This window comes from Spinacia oleracea, chromosome 5, assembly GCF_020520425.1.
Source record: "Spinacia oleracea cultivar Varoflay chromosome 5, BTI_SOV_V1, whole genome shotgun sequence".
NCBI lineage: Eukaryota > Viridiplantae > Streptophyta > Magnoliopsida > Caryophyllales > Amaranthaceae > Spinacia > Spinacia oleracea.
Genome location: NC_079491.1, coordinates 99,038,431 through 99,056,323, shown reverse-complemented (window position 1 = coordinate 99,056,323; position 17,893 = coordinate 99,038,431). Strand labels below are relative to the sequence as shown.

The 17,893-nt window shown below is 38.6% G+C and overlaps 2 protein-coding genes across 2 annotated transcripts; one reads left to right on the top strand and one right to left on the bottom strand.

Annotated features, from left to right (window-relative positions):
* Positions 1-1,540: 1,540 nt before the first annotated feature.
* Positions 1,541-4,908, bottom strand: LOC110798012 (pentatricopeptide repeat-containing protein At1g07590, mitochondrial-like). The gene is made up of 2 exons (XM_022003139.2): positions 4,573-4,908; positions 1,541-2,791 (listed from the first exon to the last, which is right to left on the bottom strand). Exons 1-2 carry the CDS (start codon positions 4,906-4,908, stop codon positions 1,541-1,543), a joined length of 1,587 nt encoding a protein of 528 aa, XP_021858831.2.
* A 4,471-nt stretch (positions 4,909-9,379) lies between these two features.
* LOC130461729 (uncharacterized) lies at positions 9,380-15,308 on the top strand. Its single transcript, XM_056829912.1, has 4 exons — positions 9,380-9,609; positions 9,790-10,020; positions 10,161-10,171; positions 15,049-15,308. Exons 1-4 carry the CDS (start codon positions 9,380-9,382, stop codon positions 15,306-15,308), a joined length of 732 nt encoding a protein of 243 aa, XP_056685890.1.
* Positions 15,309-17,893: the final 2,585 nt, after the last annotated feature.

Here is a 17,893-nt window from a genome sequence, read left to right as displayed (position 1 = left end):
GAAACCTTATGTGGCCTTACAGGAGGATAACCTAGAACTCTGGACAAACCAACTCAATGGTCAATCCAATCAAATCCGCAATTCATATCAGGTGCCTCCTAAATGACACTGCCTAAACCAGCTTCTGTTTCACCAGCAACAATAACCCTACAACATTTTACACTATTTCTTCCAGCAACTTTTATCAGTTTCCATATCACTATCAGACACTACCAGCTAGGATGCTTTCATAGTGACATGAAATAGTCAAAAGTGAGAGTTAATATCAAATGGAGGGAGTATAGATGTACATGATGGGTTATAGAAATACATAGGGACCTCTCCAATAAGATAGTTAAGAACAACCATGATGGGTTAGTTGCGCGGTCAGAATATTTGCTGCCTCAAAAACCTCAGCTGGGAATAGCCATCTAGTTGTAGTAGTTCATCCAAGACTTTATTACACTTATCTGCTATATCTTGCTCACGCTCATCAGCCCGAGACCAAACATTAGCCATGCTAGAAAGATGGTCATTCACGTCTTTCATGAAATTCTGCAAGCATGCCAGCTCCTTCCATGGTACGAGCTTAAAATTCATATGCCCGTCCCATGGTCGGAGCTAAAAATTCACAAGTCTCTATTTTTTTTTCCCGATTACAATAAATAAAATGCAACAACAAATAAAAATCTTAAATAATATAGACTTATGAATATTTATCTTGTACCATGGTATGGGCTTATGAATTTTTAGCTTCTTCCACGGTACAAGCTCAAACTGCATAAGTCAATACCATGGTCGAAGCTAAAAACTCATAAGCCCATACCATGGTTCAAGATTAAAATTCATGAGCCTGTACCATGGTGCAAGCTAAAAATGCATAAGTTCCTAAAAGTATTCCGGACAAAAAACAAAATATTACCTCTTGCGAAGACTCAACCATTGATGGTGGCGGTGTTGGCAGGCAGTGGCCGGCGAAGGTGGTCTCCGATGGTGGCCGGTGGTGGTGGTCAAAATTGGGGTGGGAAGGTAAAAGGGTAAATCAGGATGGTAATTGTTGAATGAGGGGGGTAAATAAAGGAGGGTATATGGGTAAATGAATGGGGCGGCTTTGAGTAATATGGGGCGGTAAATAGTAATCCCCTAAAAGAATGAACGGATGAGCTATTCTTGTTCATTCATAAAGGAAGGGCTTGTCAGAAGTGACAAGAGGTAATACATCCACGCCATTACTGATTACTTCACTCATGGAGTGATATAGAGGGGAGCATTAGCATGCGCAATGGAGTGGAGAACCTTTGGCACAAAAAACTTGAAAATGGGAGTTGCACAAGTTGTAAGCAGCCGGTCTCCACTTCTAAGTTACCAAGTCCAAAATTACAATTGGGTACACCTGTATGTTCGTCTTTCAAACAGGGTATACATTGATATTTATACCACATCCATCATTCAAATGCAAAGAATAATAAATTTATCAAGCATGAATTAGGATAAAAAGAAACAAAGTAATTCAACTTACAACTTAAAATTAGTTTGGGGGTGAAATGCAGATATTTTCCACTCAAGTCCTAAATTGTTGAACAAGCTTAATCAAGCTGTATGTCTCAACATCTGGCCTAGCCCCTCCGAGAATCATTCTCCTTAAAAGGTTCGGATTATAAACCTTGGCCCGAACATAAGATTTTATTAAACTATTGTACGCAAATGCATATCTAGTATAATTTGCTTGCTTAAGTTCTTCGAACAGATTCTCTGCAATTTCTACATCCCCGTTCTCTGCAAACATCTCAAGAATGGACAAGGTAGTCTCCAACCATGGGGTTGATTTTTTTACCTTGCTGCTTGTGATTTGCTTTGACCCCATTTCTATGGTCCTCAATGCTTCCTTGCTCAATCCAGCTTTTAAGCAACCCAAAGAAAGATGTCTATACGTTATGGCGTTAGGTTTGCTTCCATTCATATTCATCTCTTTAAAAAGACCCGAAACCTTATCAATAAATCCATTACTGCTATAAACAGATACCATGGAGTTATAATGTTCAGTTGATTTCATACCCTCCTTGGGCTTACATTCTTCCCAAAGTTGCTGAGCACGATTCAGCTGTCCCATTCTACCAAATGCCTCAATTGCCAGCAAATAGCTCTTTGACCTAACATGAGGGAAACCTTTCACAATGCTCAAAATTCGATCTACCTCCTTTGTCTTTCCTAAGTATCCATACAAAATGAAGAGAACATCAAACGTTGACCAATTATTTCCTGTTTTCGACTTCTCAATAGCCTCCACATATGTCTCACATCCACAATACAGCTTTGCAACTGCATGTGCAGTCGCTACAATGCAGTATGTAACTTCATTTGGTTCGACGTTTGCCCGCTTCATATCCCCAAAAACTTTCATCAGTCCTTCTATGTTATGGTCATTAGCTTCAATCTTCAAAAGAATGTTAAAAGTTGAGACATGACGGGCAACCTTATCAGCCCTCATTTGGGCGAGAATTTTGGGGATCATTTTCCTACGCCTAGGGGAGGAATGAAGAATTATGAGACGGTTAAAGACCAAATGAGAGATAGGATGTCCTAATTCTCTCATTTTCTTCATGTACTCTAATGAAATCCTGACCACTCCTTTATCCAAGCATGCAATTACAAGATTGTTGTACAACAAATCGTTTTGAAATTCGATAGGAACATTAGTGAACAGTCTCTCACCATGTGATATACCGTGAAGTTTAATGGTAAATTCCAGCAGATATGAATAATCTAACTCCTTTGGCCTATATGGCTTCTCTCTAATCACCCACTCCATTACCTGTCAAACATAAGAAAACTCACATCAACCACAGCCGGCAAGCAGTTACTTATACAATTTCTTTCTAATTCGACTAATTAGCAGTAATAATCAAGCACAACAACTCGGTGAAAATGCATGCACTATCATGATCCTAGGGATAGGCTTCTGTTGGGCAAGTTGAACAACGTATTTCTCCCATAAACGAATCATTACAAAACAAAAGTAAACGGCCAATATTATCTTCTATATTCATTCCTGATATCATGGATAACATAAAAGTTTTTGGGATGGATTATGGAATGTGTGCAATCAGTTTCCTATTCCATTCTTATTTACGGCAAGCCTTTCCCTGCTAGGAAAGGGTCTAAGACAAGGAGATCCCATATCCCCTTTCTTATTTGCCATCAGAAGGAGTACCTCTAAAGGTAATTTGAGTTCTTCAGGTGATAATCCTAACTTTAACTTTTTCACCCAAGATGTGAAAAGGTGAAATTGACTCGTATGATGCTTGCTGGCGATTTATTGATGTTTGCTAGAGGCGATAACATGTATGTTGATCTTTTGTTTTCCGAGTTTATGAAATTTTCTAAAGCTTCTGGGTTAGAAGCAAATGTGGACAAAAGCAGTTTTATCTATGTGGGTTATCTATAGAAGAGAGTGCTAACATTAAAGCTAACCTAAATATAGATCAAGGAGATTTACCTTTTAGGTATATAGCCATATAGGTGTGCCTTTGGCTTTAAAGAAGCTAACATATAATCAGTGTAAACCTCTGATTGAGAAAATATGGCAAGAAAAAAGACGTGGACTGCAACAACTTACATATGCAGGAAGGGTCCAGCTTATTAGAGTGGTTTTATTTGTTATTCAATCTTATGGGTCCCAATTTTTTACTCATACCAAAAAAGGTTATGAAGGAGGTTCAAAGACATTGCAGGACCTTTCTGTAGACAGGTTTTCAGAATCCATCTAGGAATGCCTCGGTTGCCTGGGAGCATTTGTATCTACCTAAGGCTGCTGGTGGGTGAAACTTCTTGGATATGCCAACTTGGAAAAGAGCTGCAATTTGCAAAATGTTTTGGGCTGTTTCTCAAAAAAAAAGATAAAATGTGGATTAAATGATTGCACGCGTCATGTTAAAGATAGAGATATATTGAGTACGCCCATTCCTAATGGTACTTCACGGGTGCTGAAGATCTTGGACAGTAGGGAAATTTTGCAGGATCATTGTAATGTGCAACAATTCACTTATGGTGCGATTTTTTCAATTAAAAAGTTGTATTTGAAGACGAGAGGTCCTTCTTTGAATGTCAGTTGGAAGAGAGTCATATGTAACAACAGAGCTAGCCAAAAAGTATCTTTATCACTTGGCTTTCCCTATTGCGTAGACTTGTAACTAAAAGATAGACTTGTGGACCCTAAATGTGGTTTGCGTGGGCTGCAGAATGAGACTACAGAGCATCTTTTCTTTGAATATAGCTATTTTTCCAGCATATCAACCAAGATTTTGCATTTACTGCTGTTTAACAGAGCAGTTTAGAGTAATTCAGAGGAAGTTCATAAAGTAGCCAAGGCTTGCAGAAGGAAGCAAAGTAGGGGGAAACTACTTGGGATGTGCTTTGCAGACAGTATATATTGCATCTGGTGGCAGAGAAATAGCAAAGTGTTCAACGGAAGATGTTCAGATTCTGCAAATGTTTTTAAGTTTATTACTCTTAAAGTTGCCAATAAATGTAATGTTAATAATACGGAGTAATTAAACATGAGATGAATCAGCAGGAGTGAGAGAGAAAAGACACCTCAAGAGCACGTCTATCCAATTTGAGCTTCCTCAAATGGTTGATGGAATGGAAAATATCACCCCTATGAATAGGAAAACCTTTACCCATCCACCTCTGAAACACATACCCAATAGATTCTCCTCTTGGTAGCCTCTCTATTCTTAAAGATAACATCTTTAGTGCTTCTTCGCCATTAGAGCTTGAATTTTTCAAACCCAGTTCAGATTTCTCACTGGTTGTTTGAGTGCAATATGCAAATGCAGCTACTATGTTGCTCATTTTCAGAGGCACACCAAGTGTTCGATAAAATGCCGCAGTGACCGAACGCCCTAAAGCAAGGGCGATTATTCTCATATTTGTCAGATTGTTCGAACCCAGTTCATTGGAGAGGTGTATCGGAATTATTGCATAAATTAAACGAACAAATCCGCTTTGATTAAGGTTCTTCAATTTCTTTGTTTTTGTACTTACAGGAGGAAACATGGAAGAAAATAAAGTCGTTATATTTTGGTTGAGCCAGAAGTGATCCACAAAATGGGACTCCTGTCGATCGTACAAGGATTTTGGTCGTAAATAGGGGCTTATAATATAGCGAAAAAAAAGACCTTTTTAAAATCCAAACTAGATTTGAAGCCCGTGCATTACACGGGTTAATTTATTGCTTTTTTTTGTTTTATTATTGCAGGGATTTTTTGCCATTTAACACCTTAAAAAATCCAACTTTTGTAATTAAACACCTTACTTAATTTAAATTATATTTAAACACCTTAAAAAATATAAAATTTGGAATTCAACACCGGTTAACGGTTTCCGTTAGATAAAACGGAGGTGGGGCCCACACTTGGATATATTCATCCAACTTTAACCTATCTTCCACGATAGTTTCGCGCTTCTTATTTCTTCCCTTCCCCCTGCTCCTGTACTACTCCTGTACTGCTCTTGCTTCTCATAGGTGATAATCAACTAACATTCACAAAATCTCCAATTCGATTTGGTGATAATCAAGGTAATTACCACTCAATAAGCTTAATTTGACTAAACAACTAACATTCACAAAATCTCCAATTCAATTTTCTTATGAACCCTAATTTTTACTAATTCAAATTAGGGGTTATTTCACCAAATACAATAGAATTTCAGCAACTAAAGCCTTATAAATCATAAATCGGGAAGAATTATACAGAAAATGTCGTTTCATTTTCATGAATAACACCTCAATTTCAATTTTAAATTATCAATATTCATAAGCAACTGATAACTAAATACTCTTAATTTATACCTGATTGTAGCTTGATTATTCTGTTTCTCCTCTTGATTGATTGCAAGTTGCATAAATTTAGTCCCTCTAGCAATTTCATAAAGTTTTAGGCAATTTTTTTTTGAGATATTGTGACTGGGTAGAGTGAAGGAGGAAGTAGGGGCAGGGGGGAGAAAATAACGAAAATAAAGAGGGAGTAGTGAGCAAGGGGGAAGAAAACAATGAAATGAAAAAAATAAAAATAAAAAGAATCGTGGAAGCTAGGATTAGATTAAACTCTAAGTTGGATGAATATGCAAATGGGCCCCACCTCCGTTTTTTCTAACGGAAACCGTTATCCGGTGTTGAATTCTAAATTTTGTAATTTTTTAAGGTGTTTAAATATAATTTAAATTAAGTAAGGTGTTTAATTACAAAAGTTGATTTTTTTAAGGTGTTAAATGGCAAAAAAATCCTTAATGCAGTCCAGATTTTTTTATTGGTTGATTTGAAACCCAATGTTATAAGGTTTATATTTAGAAAATAACAAATTCAAATAATACAGGATAATGATTGTTTCTTTTTATATATTTAATAACAATAAGTACTCCGCATAAGAGGATATAGATGACTTAAGTTAGACTTCTAATTAAATATTACAACAAAATTCTATCTTTATATTTTTGCTTTTTTTATGTTAATCTTTGAATTTATTTATTTATTTTTTTAGAGGGGGAGACCAAAATGGGGGATATTTATCTTTTGATGTTAAACTTTTAACCACAAATACGTTTTGTGAAACTTTTATCCTATAATTTTGTAATTGGATGATACGGAGTATAAATTTTTTGATACAAAAGATAAATATAAAATTTATCATACAGTCTTGATGTTAAAGGACACTCAAATTTGTTTAATAATTGAAAGATTTACACATACGGAGTACTTAATACTACGTAGTTACCTAGAGTATGATAATTTCTTACGAATTTAAACCCTGCTTGTATGGAGAATTATCATACTAAATACTACGTAGACCTAAAATATGATAATTTCATACGAATTTAAACCTGCTTGTATGGAGAATAATCATGTACATAATTAATTAATAAGGAATGAGAAAAAAATTAGTACTAAAACTTAAACTTGTTAAAAAAAAGAGCATAATTGGTTGCAGTAGGACACACATTCTTTTGGATGCACGACAAATATCACCTTCCGCTTTGAGTCTCTAGCCATGACTCCAAATCAACGAACACAATACCCTACACAATGAACCATGACCATTAACTACGGACAAAATAAACGTAATATTAAATCAACTTACTTTGAACAGAACATAAAATATAAAAGGATCAACCAAACAAAAAAAAAAGATTTATAGATCATAAAAATGTAAAAAAAAAATGAACCAAACATAGAGTTGGGAGAAGTAGGAAATACGATTTATACGTAACATTCAATAATTAATATTCATTGGTTTTATATATAGATCATAAAAATATAAAAAAATAAAAAAATAAAACGATTATTTACAAAGTTCTATCTTTTTGTTTATATATTTTGTTATCTTTTTGTTTATTTGCAAATTTTATCTTGTTTGTTGACCTAATCATATTTGTAAACCGTTATAAATTATCTAAAGTTTTATTTTTATCTTTATTTAATATTTATTTTAAATTACACTTAATGTCATGGCCATCCTATGTGGCACTCTAAAATCTCTTCAAAAAACTCCCATTTATATACATATTAGATTTTGCGAGAAATGACCCTATATAATTATTTTTGTAAAATTATAATTTAATGTAAATTTCTTTTGCGAAAGACAACCTAAGGGAAGTTTCAGGCGTTGACTGTGTTTTTTTTCGGCCAATGACTTGCACGTGTGGCTTTATTTTGCTACATTTTCAACAAAACGCATTGTTGTTGAAATACCATACTAACAATAGAACAAGCATTAAAAACATAAATCCCCTTTGATTGTTGCTGTAATATTAGCATTTTCTTCATCTAACATAAAACTACATGACCTCATTTTCTTCCAAATCAACTTAAACAAGTAAAATACAGCAGCAATATCATCAAAAAAAAAAAATACAACAGCAAGTCAGCAACAACAGATTACCTGACAATATGTCGTCCATTCTTAAAGGATTATGGAGCTTAAATTCATATTTAAAAAATTGTCTTAACAATTGTATATACCATAGATAGAGAATATAATCCACTTGACCAGTGTAAACAAGTAGAAATTAGTAAGAAATTACCATCAAACTGATAGAAGTTTATTCAGCAATTACAGTGTATAATTTTATATTCAACTGGAATCTATGTCACGAATACTAATTCAACAAATGTAGATGAAGTAATCAGTTCCAACAATATCCATCAGATATAAAACATTAAAAAGAATTCTACACAAGACATATCAAGTATCAATTGAACAACCCATTTCAATACGATGAACCCGATTAAACCCAATTAAACCATCAAAAAAATCAGCAATCACAGCAACCAAAATCCTCAAAAAAACCCAATTAACCCTCTTTAAACCCTAGAAATTCCTATTCAAATTCAAAAACAACATTCGCAACAAAATCGCAAACTAAATTCGTACAATTTATAAATTATATTCACAACAAAATTCGAGGACTATTTCAGCACACATACGCACAATAATTTGCATCTTAAATTGCATAATAAATCGAAGTAATTTTTAGGAAAATCCTTTGTAAGTCGTAGATAAATCGAGCAATAATTCGCATAACAATTTGCACAAAAAATCACATAAAACAAAAAAAAGATATCAAACAAAAATCACAAATTTCGAACAAACCAAAAATTCCGAACTGGAGGAGAGAAATTTGAATAAGCTCATACCAAGAAAAACTCCAAATCGAACTCAATTAAAGTCATTGTCGATCGAGTAGAGAGAATTGCGCAATGGTGGTTCTTCTTGTCGAGGTCGTCGCCGGTAGAGTGGAGATAATTGCGAGATTGGTAAGATTTTTTAACTGCGAATTGAAGGCAAGTGAAGAGTGGGTAGAGTAGAGAAGATGGAGATGAAGAGTAGCGCGCGGGCGCAGCAAGAACAAAGGGCAGCACCAACAACAAATGGAAAGTAGAGAGAAGTAGCTAGATTTCAAATTAAAACTCAAAGGATGAACTTCAATCCCTAGGAATTAGGAGGGTTCAGTTTTTTTTTTCAAAATTTTTGTCAGTCAAAGGATGTCCTTGTTAAATAAGGGCCACCTTTAACTAGCCACCTTTGATGGTTTTTCTACTAGTGGTATTTACTTATCGGTTGCTCGATTTAGGACGAAGTTTTAGATGCTCAAAGTTCAAGAAGGTGAAAGATATTCGTGCAGGAAGAGATGGTAAGGGATGGTAAGGATAGTAATTTCTACCCTTTGTTGTTCATAAAGAATGCTTGATTGTCCTACTTTGTTTTTCTTGGCCGTGTTTAAGAAGACGTAGATGCGTCTTTTATTCAAGGAAATTCTTTATATATTCAAATGACAGGAAACAAGTAGTTTAAGGAAGTTAGGGTCCTTTTGGAAGTGATATGATTATCTGGAAAGCAAAATGAACACAATTGCTCCAAAGTTGATTGTTGTTGTTGGTGAGCTTGTTGGTGCTCGTCTTATTGCTCACGGTGGTAACTTGATAAAACTTGCAAAGCATCCTGGAAGCACAATACAAATTATTGGGGAAGAAAAGGCTCTTTTCAGAGCTTTGAAAACAAAGCATGCAACCCCTAAATATGGGGTTATCTATGACACATCCTTGATTGGCCAGGCTGCCCCTAATAACTGGTGATATACCTGAGTGGACTTTTAAGGTGGCTTTGCAAGAAATCCTGCTCTCATAAAATAAAATAGGTGGAACCCTAGGTGATTCACTCACCTCAGCTGAAAAAGTCTTACATCAAAGCCTTGAGGTGTTGGATTTCTCACATACTCCGGGGAAATTCCATCATCAGTTGGTAATTTCAGTAGCTTGGAGTTCTTGAATTTGTCTAAGAACACTTTGACAGGATCTATTCCAAGCAATGTTGGAGAATTAAGAGCGATGAATGTTCTTGATTTAAGCGAAAACAAGTTGAATGGGAGCATCCCTACTGAAATTGGAAAAGCTACTTCTCTACAGGAGTTGATACTGGAAAAGAACTTCATTGAGGAGATCATACCTCCTTCTATTGAGCATTGCTCTTCACTCTCAGTACTGTAAGTGCTCTCATATCATCTAATGACTTCCATATTTTTATTAATTAATACCCTATGATGTTAACTGTTCTTAGTTTCTGTAAATACTTATCGCATTACCATCTCTAATATATGCTGGTCTGTAATTCTGCCTGCTTCAGCATGCTGTCTTGTATGTTATCGTTGCTATCCGCCTCGGCAGACTATTTTTTAAATCAATTTGTTAGTTGGATATTTGAGTACAATATTTAATTTTGTTATGCTGCTTAGTACAAAATTAAAATTTAAATATCTCTTTGCTTATCAAATTCGGTCTCGATTATTCTTGATGGAAAATGTAGTGGTTTCTCGATGGTGTCACGTATTATTTTCGGGTCTATTGCATTGGTGGTTATTCCGAGTATTAGTTGTTCGCCGGAGTATGTTTTGCCTATGAATTTGTGAAGGTTTTTGTGGGTGTTACTTTTGGGAATTAAAATATTTAATTGCAGAATTCTATATATAATTGTTTAAGTTGCAGAATTCTTAGGCGAGATTGAAGGAAGATACTGAGAAAGAATGGAGTTTCGGATTATGTTATGTTATTAGGGATGATCATTTAGTACTCCTATTTTTGGGTTGCAAATTAGGCTTTGTAAAGTTCTGACGCAGGAAAATGAACTAGAGCTTATTAAATAAATAAATAAATGGTAGCACCGCTAGCACATACTTATTTCGAGATATAATCTCAGACGAATGGAAGAATTTTCTCTTAGTATTCCCTGTAGGGGTTAACAGTTAAATACATAACATGATAGCGGAATAACCCCACAGCTAGGAAGCATGTATGAAGTACAGATCAAACAATACTTACGTTTGTAGCGTGTTTTCCCTAGTTTCAACGAATCACAAACACGAACAAGAACTCTAGATGTCGTTCCTCTACTTGGTTCACCGACACGTTCAGATCCATCTTGTGATCGATGGCTTAGAAGTCACTCAAGATTGTTTGCTTTTGGGAAGAACACTTTAGATGGAGGCACACAAAGAATTAGGGTTTTCTCTGTGTCTAGGTTAAAGTGTATTTTGTGAATTGTGTGTTAGAAAAACATAAGGGAGGGTTTGGTGTTGTAACCTTTCGGTTATACCACCAACCGGCCAAAGCACAAAGGCCAAGGTCGGCCAACTCCTCGTAAGCCCACACGCGCGCACAGCCACACAGCTGTTGGGCCTTGGGCCGCGTTGTTGTGCGCTGCTGCTGCTGCTGTCCCGCGCGCGCCCAGCCGCAGGCCTTGGGCCTTGCTCCTTGCGATGGCGCGCTGCTGCGCCTGATGGGCCTTGCGCGCTTGGCTCGTCGGGCCGACATCGTTGCCTTCTCGTATTAGCGTCCAATGCCTTATGGTGATTGTTTATCGTATAGTACTTGCCGATTCACCGTCGTATTGTACGATTATTCGTTTCGCCTAGCTTACGAATATACGCAATACGATATACGATTCTGATCCAACGTCATATCGTATATTTATGTTTTTCCGAACTAATTCCCGAAAAGCTATTAAATGAATTTTCGATTCATTTAATCCAGTGATCTGTTACATGTCAATGGTGTGACCTTATAGGTTCAGTCAAGAGTAAGCTGTGAGCCTAATATAGATTAGAAATCACTGATCGGAAGCATTGCTCAACCCAGATGTTCCGATCACTTGATCTCACTGAATTAATTATTCGTAATTAATTTGAACCTTGGTATTAGACTAATACACATTGGGTGAAGGACATATTTCCTTCAGTCTCCCACTTGTCATTCAGACAAGTGTGCATTCACATTCCTTTGTTGCTTATTGTTTCTTGCTGAACGTAAGGTAAGATCCAAGCCATCCTTATTAGGTCCAGAAGTGTTTCTCGAATTACTGAGTTCAACTGTTAAACTTTTACAGAAGGTTAAGCCTTAACCATTCTGAGCACGGCCATGCATTTTCACAGTACCTAACTCTCCGAGAGGCCTTGTAACACAACAACACCATATCCTATCAAAGATAGGAGGACAATCCAGTCTTGCAATCTATGAATACTCACTTTGATTCATAGTACGCCCAACAATTGCTTTTATAGTCTCCTTTTACGGTGCGACGTTTAGCGAGCATCAAAGCGAACAATCTTCAAACGAGCAATCATAATTACTCATGTTTTGAGAAATGGTTCTAATCACCATTAATGAGAACTACTTATGACATGACTTTAATCTCTTAAAGTGTTCTCATGGTCAATCCGATACAAGATCCAATAAGTATCTATGCAAAATATTTCTGACATCCAGTCCATCTAGTTCACGAAACTGAACTATAAATCAACTTGCAATCTAATCTTCATTAGTCATTGGTCGTCCACCTTTGAATGACCTGGATTAGGGATCCTTTGTGACTTCAATATTCAAGTTCACTTATGGGTGTTTATTTGTCAAAGAATTCATCTTGACATCCCATTTGAATGTTTTGAATCACTTGGACTTTTCATTTAACACTAAACCAAAATTAAATGAATATGAAATAAAGAATTTCATAAATATGAAATGGTTAAACCAATTGTTTAATACACAGATCTAACAGATGTTCTAAAACAGAACTTAGAAAATCAAAGCCATTCTCCAACAAGCTTGATTCCCATGGTTGCTACATGTGTGTTGTGCTTCACTTGTGGCAACGGTTTAGTCAATGGATCCGCAACGTTGTCGTCTGTTCCATTCTTGTAAATCTCGATTTCTTTCCGTTAAACGATTTCTCGAACTATGTGAAATCGACACTACGTGCTTGGACTTCTGGTGGCTCCTAGGCTCCTTTGCATGGGCAATGGCTTCACTATTATCGCAATACAAAGCCATTGGTCTTTCTATGGAGGGGAAAACCCCAAGTTCTTCGATGAACTTCCGAATCTAAACAACTTCCTTTGATGCTTCTGAGGCATCTATGTACTCGGCTTCAGTTGTAGAATCCGCAATAGTGCTTTGCTTAGCACTTTTCCAGCTCACTGCTCCGCCAATGAGGCAGAACATAAAACCAGACTGTGATATGAAATCATCTATGTCGGTTTGGAAGCTTGCGTCCGTATAGCCTTTAACAATCAACTCATTTGTACCACCATAGACCAGAAATCGATCCTTTGTCCTTTTCAGATACTTTAGGATATCCTTGGCAGCAATCCAATGCGCCTCACCTGGGTCTGACTGGTATCTGCTCGTTGCACTGAGTGCGATCGAAACATCCGGCCTTGTACAAATCATAACATACATGATGGATCCAATAGCCGAAGCGTATGGAATTCCACTCATCTTTCTACGCTCATTAGATGTCTTGGGACACTGAGTCTTGCTTAGATATACGCCATGTGACATGGGTAGATGGCCTCTATTGGCTTCCATCATACTGAACCTAGCTATCACTTTGTCAATGTAAGTGCTCTGGCTTAGTCCTATCATCCTCTTAGATCTATCCCTATAGATCTTGATGCCCAGTATGTATTGTGCCTCTCCTAAGTCTTTCATTGAGAAACACTTTCCAAACCAAGTCTTTACAGACTCCAGCATAGGAATCTTGTTTCCAATAAGCAGTATGTCGTCTACATACAAGACTAGGAATACAAATTTACTCCCACTGAATTTCTTGTATACACAAGATTCGTCCTGATTCTTGATGAAGCCAAATTCATTGACTGCTTCATCAAATCGTATATTCTAACTCCTTGATGCCTGCTTCAATCCATAGGTGGATCTCTTAAGCTTGCATACCTTTCCTTGATTCTTTGGATCGACAAAACCCTCCGGCTGTGTCATAAACACAGTCTCTTCAAGAACACCATTCAAGAAGGAAGTTTTGAAATCCATTTGCCATATTTCATAGTCATAAAACGCGGAAATTGCAAGGATAATCCGAATAGACTTAAGCATAGAGACTGGAGAAGAGGTTTCATCGTAGTCAACGCCGTGAACTTGCATGTAACTTTTTGCTACCAATCTGGCCTTGTATATGTATACAATTCTGTTTATGCCAAATTTCGTCTAGGGGCGACACTTGGCTTGGGTTGACACTAACTAAGTAATGAATATGGAAAGCAAATAAAGGAGACACGACACAGAGAGATGTTGACGCGGAAAACCCAGGAATAAGGTAAAAAACCGCGGATAGCTATGAGGCTATCAATCCACTAAGTATCCTAAATAATGTATATGCTTGTTTATGCTTTTTCGTATGAATAATAGCTAATACAAAGAACGCTTTAAAGTACGAGAATAATAATTGCTTGAATGCTTGAGTTAACTTGTCCTTCTGATGTCGCTGCCTTTCTCCTTTTATACGTGAGCTCCAACGGCCCTATTAGTTGGGAGAATCCCTAGAAGATAGGTATTTTCCATTGGCGTTGCCCATGATCCTCCCTGGTCTTCAACTACTTCTGCGGTCTTTGGTGGTTCTTTGGACCCGTTCCACTTATGTGACGGCACAGCATGCATGTCTTGGGCTTTGGGCCTGGATTTTGACCTATTTTTGCTTACTTCCCTGTCGGTCGTCGCTGGTTCCTTGTCGCCAGTCCACTGTCGCCCATGCCCTGTCGTCTGACATCATATTCGACGTGCTCCTTTGGCACGACGTTACCTGTGGCACGACAATACCTGGTCGACACGACATGATCAAACGTTAGAGCAGTTATGTCGTTAGTCCAAAAAGTGGGATAACAGTTTGCCCCCAATTGTGAATTTGCGGGGTCACACGGAGCAAAAGAAACAATTTCAATTTCGAAAAATAAACCGTCCACAACTGCCTAGATCGTGGGAATAAACCGTTCGAAATTCTAAAGCAATAAATACCAATCTTCGACATGCAATAAGTTCTTCACACAGCAAATTTTTGAAAAAAAATTCAGATCTAAAAAGAAGAGAGAGAAAAGTAGAAAAAGGGAGAAAGAGAAATATGTTTCTGCACTGAGTTCGCCCGAATTCAGGTAAAGTCCGCTCATTTCTTTTGATTTTCATGTAGAAATTCATAAGTAGGATGGTTAGATCTAAGTAAATTGTGGCTAAAGGGAAAGGGGAGTCGGGATCTAGTCGGGTTAAGTCCCTTAACCCGATTTACTCAGCCGTTGGGGATCCGGCTATGTTTATTGAGCTTGCCGGCTTACCTCCGTCAGCGGAGGTGAAGATTCCTGGTGCGGATGAAGAAGCTCTCGACTGCCCGGAGGGGTATGTAGTCATGTACGAGTATCCGTTCACAATTGGCTTTAAATTTCCTTTTACGCCACTAGCTAGGTCTTTCATCGAGGTTTCCATTTTGAGTCCGGGTTAGTTAATGCCTCAGATCTGGCGGATTTTCGCGGTGGTGCAAGGGATTACTTCAGATTGGCAAGTGCCATTTGACTTGGCTGACTTGATGTATTCTTACGACCTAACGCTGAAGGAGTGTTGTCGGTATACGCTGGTTACGAAGAAGGGGAAGAAGAATTTAGGTGTTGGTTTAGCTGTGAACGACAGGGGTTGCCAAAGTCGTTTTGTCTATGTGAACAAGGATTCTCTGGGAGAGAAAGGACATTTTTTGGTTGAAGGGTGGACGACGGAAGGTAATAGTGGTTCTTGTTCTTGTTTCTTGTCGTTTTACTAAACGTCGCCTTACTTGGTTTTGTTTTGCAGTTGTCAAGGCATCGTCGCTGGCTGAGTTGAGCGTTGATTCGCACGACAGGATATTCTGCCGAGGACAGGTCTTTCAGTCGCGACGGTGGTCGTTTAGACGGGTAGGAGGAAACTCAAACGGGCGACGTCGAGGACGAAGAAGAGGAGGGAGAGGAGGAGACGGACCGCTTGGTTCGTCGTCGAAAGAGGTTGGATTTAACTGAGGAGATGGTAGCAAATTCATCATCTGCTGAAGGGGAAGACGACATGGCTGATACTTCAGGTATTTTGTTTGTGTCGATATTTTGCTTGTTTTTGTGTTTTTGATGGGGTTTTTTAATGGTGTTGTGTTTTTATTTGAAGAGCATACGTTGTTAAGTAAGCCAGTGTCAAGGATGTCGCAGAGCGAGATGCTGGAAAGGGCAAGGAAACGTCTGAGGTCAACTGCTGCTGCTGGTGGGTAGAGTTTGTCCGCTGTGTCTGGTAGTCGGGCCATGCCTATCGTTCCTCGTCATTCTAAGATAGGTGCGACGCCTGAGACACCTGTCGTCATAGGAGTCGAAGGTTTTCATCCCATTGCTTCATCGTCACCTCCAAAGCCGTTCAAGGCGTCATCGACTGCTGTCGACGTTGGCAATGTTCCTCTTGCGTCGGCCAAGAAACGTCCTGCCGAGAAAGGTTCTGTCGAGAATACGGTTATTTCTCTGCCCCTACGCTTCTTGGGTGATGGCAAGGCTGCTGTTGTTTGGCCTTACGCCGATCGGTTGATTTTACCATCGACGTATCAGCGTTATAACGAGGTGGAGCCCCTTTCTGTCGCGTCGGACGCCGCTGAACTTAGCTTACCGGTGAGCTTATTTTGTTTTTACCTGTCGTGTGTTAATTTATACTGTTTTTTACTTGTCGTGTGTTAATTTATACTGTTTTTAACTTGTGACGACGTGTTATGTTTGCAGGCGTCGCAGGCTGCTCTAGCCGTGCGTCGGCAGTGTTCGCTGATGTGCGACGAACTGACTAACGCCGGGAAACTGTTGTCGGTGACGAAGAAGGCTGCCGGTTCTTGGGAGGCTAAGTGGAAGGTTGCTGATAAAAAGGTGACTGATCTTGCTGCGGTGGTTAAGGCGAAGAACGAGCAGCTAAAGGATAAGGATGAGCAGATTGCTGAGGCGACTAAGGAGTTGGAGAAGGTGAAGGGGGAGTTTGCTTCGACTACACAGGAGATGGAGGGTTTGAAGAGTTTGTATGATGCTTTACAGGAGGAGGTAAAAGATGTCGAGGCTTTGGCTATATGGAGGACAAGGGCGCAAATGATGTACTTGTGCCTGATTGGGGAGACCAGCATTTGGCCATGTCAGAAGGAGGTGAATGATTTTTTGGCTAATGGTGGTACTATGGCGGAGCTGTCTGTTCCAGTGGTGGATGTGGACGAATTGGCGATGGAGGCAGATATTGCTGGTACTGTCGTGGCTGATGTCGACACTACTCCCTTGGTCGAGGATGTTCCCACTACAGAACAGGGGGGGAAGTTCTCATAGAGCAGCACGAGGGAGATGTTCCCGTCGTCGCTTCTCAGGAGGTGGTTTTGGCAGAAGTGGAAATGCTATGGATAGATAGTTTTAGCCAATATCGACTTAAAAGCCTTCCAGTTCTTTTCCATCTGTCCAAAAGCTTGGCCGACCGCTTTCTTGGAATTCATTCATAGGCGCTTTCAGGGGATGCTTGCGCCCATAAGAAATCACGGAGCCACCCACTTTCCTTTTCCACTCAAGTGTACAAGAGGTCTCGTCCCCTGCCCAAGAAGAAGAAGTGTAATAGCTAGTAGTTTGGATATTTTTGTGTTTTTTGTGTTTTTTATGGATGCTTTTACTCGTCGTCGACGGCGGCGACGAGGTGCTTGGACAATTTGCGTGTGTTTGTGTTGAACTGTGTTTTGAAAGTCGTGGCCTTAGGGGTCGCGCAATTTTTGTTATGTAGGGTAAGCGTGTTTGTTTTTCGATCGTGTTTCTCTTGTTGACTTGGCAATTTTCTGTCATGTTTCGGATTTCTTGTTGTGCGTAGCATAATATATGTTTACAAAGAACAGACTTTTGAACGCTAGAACTATTCATATGTAAAGTAGTACCTGCGTCGCTTGTTCATTCGTCATTGTCTAGGACTTGCTTTGCCTAAGCACCGTCGCTTCAGCGGTGGGAAAGTCATTATCTGTCGTGCATCCTGCAAAAAGGAACATGGGTTTCTAGGAGGATTGGCCGGGGTTGCCAACGG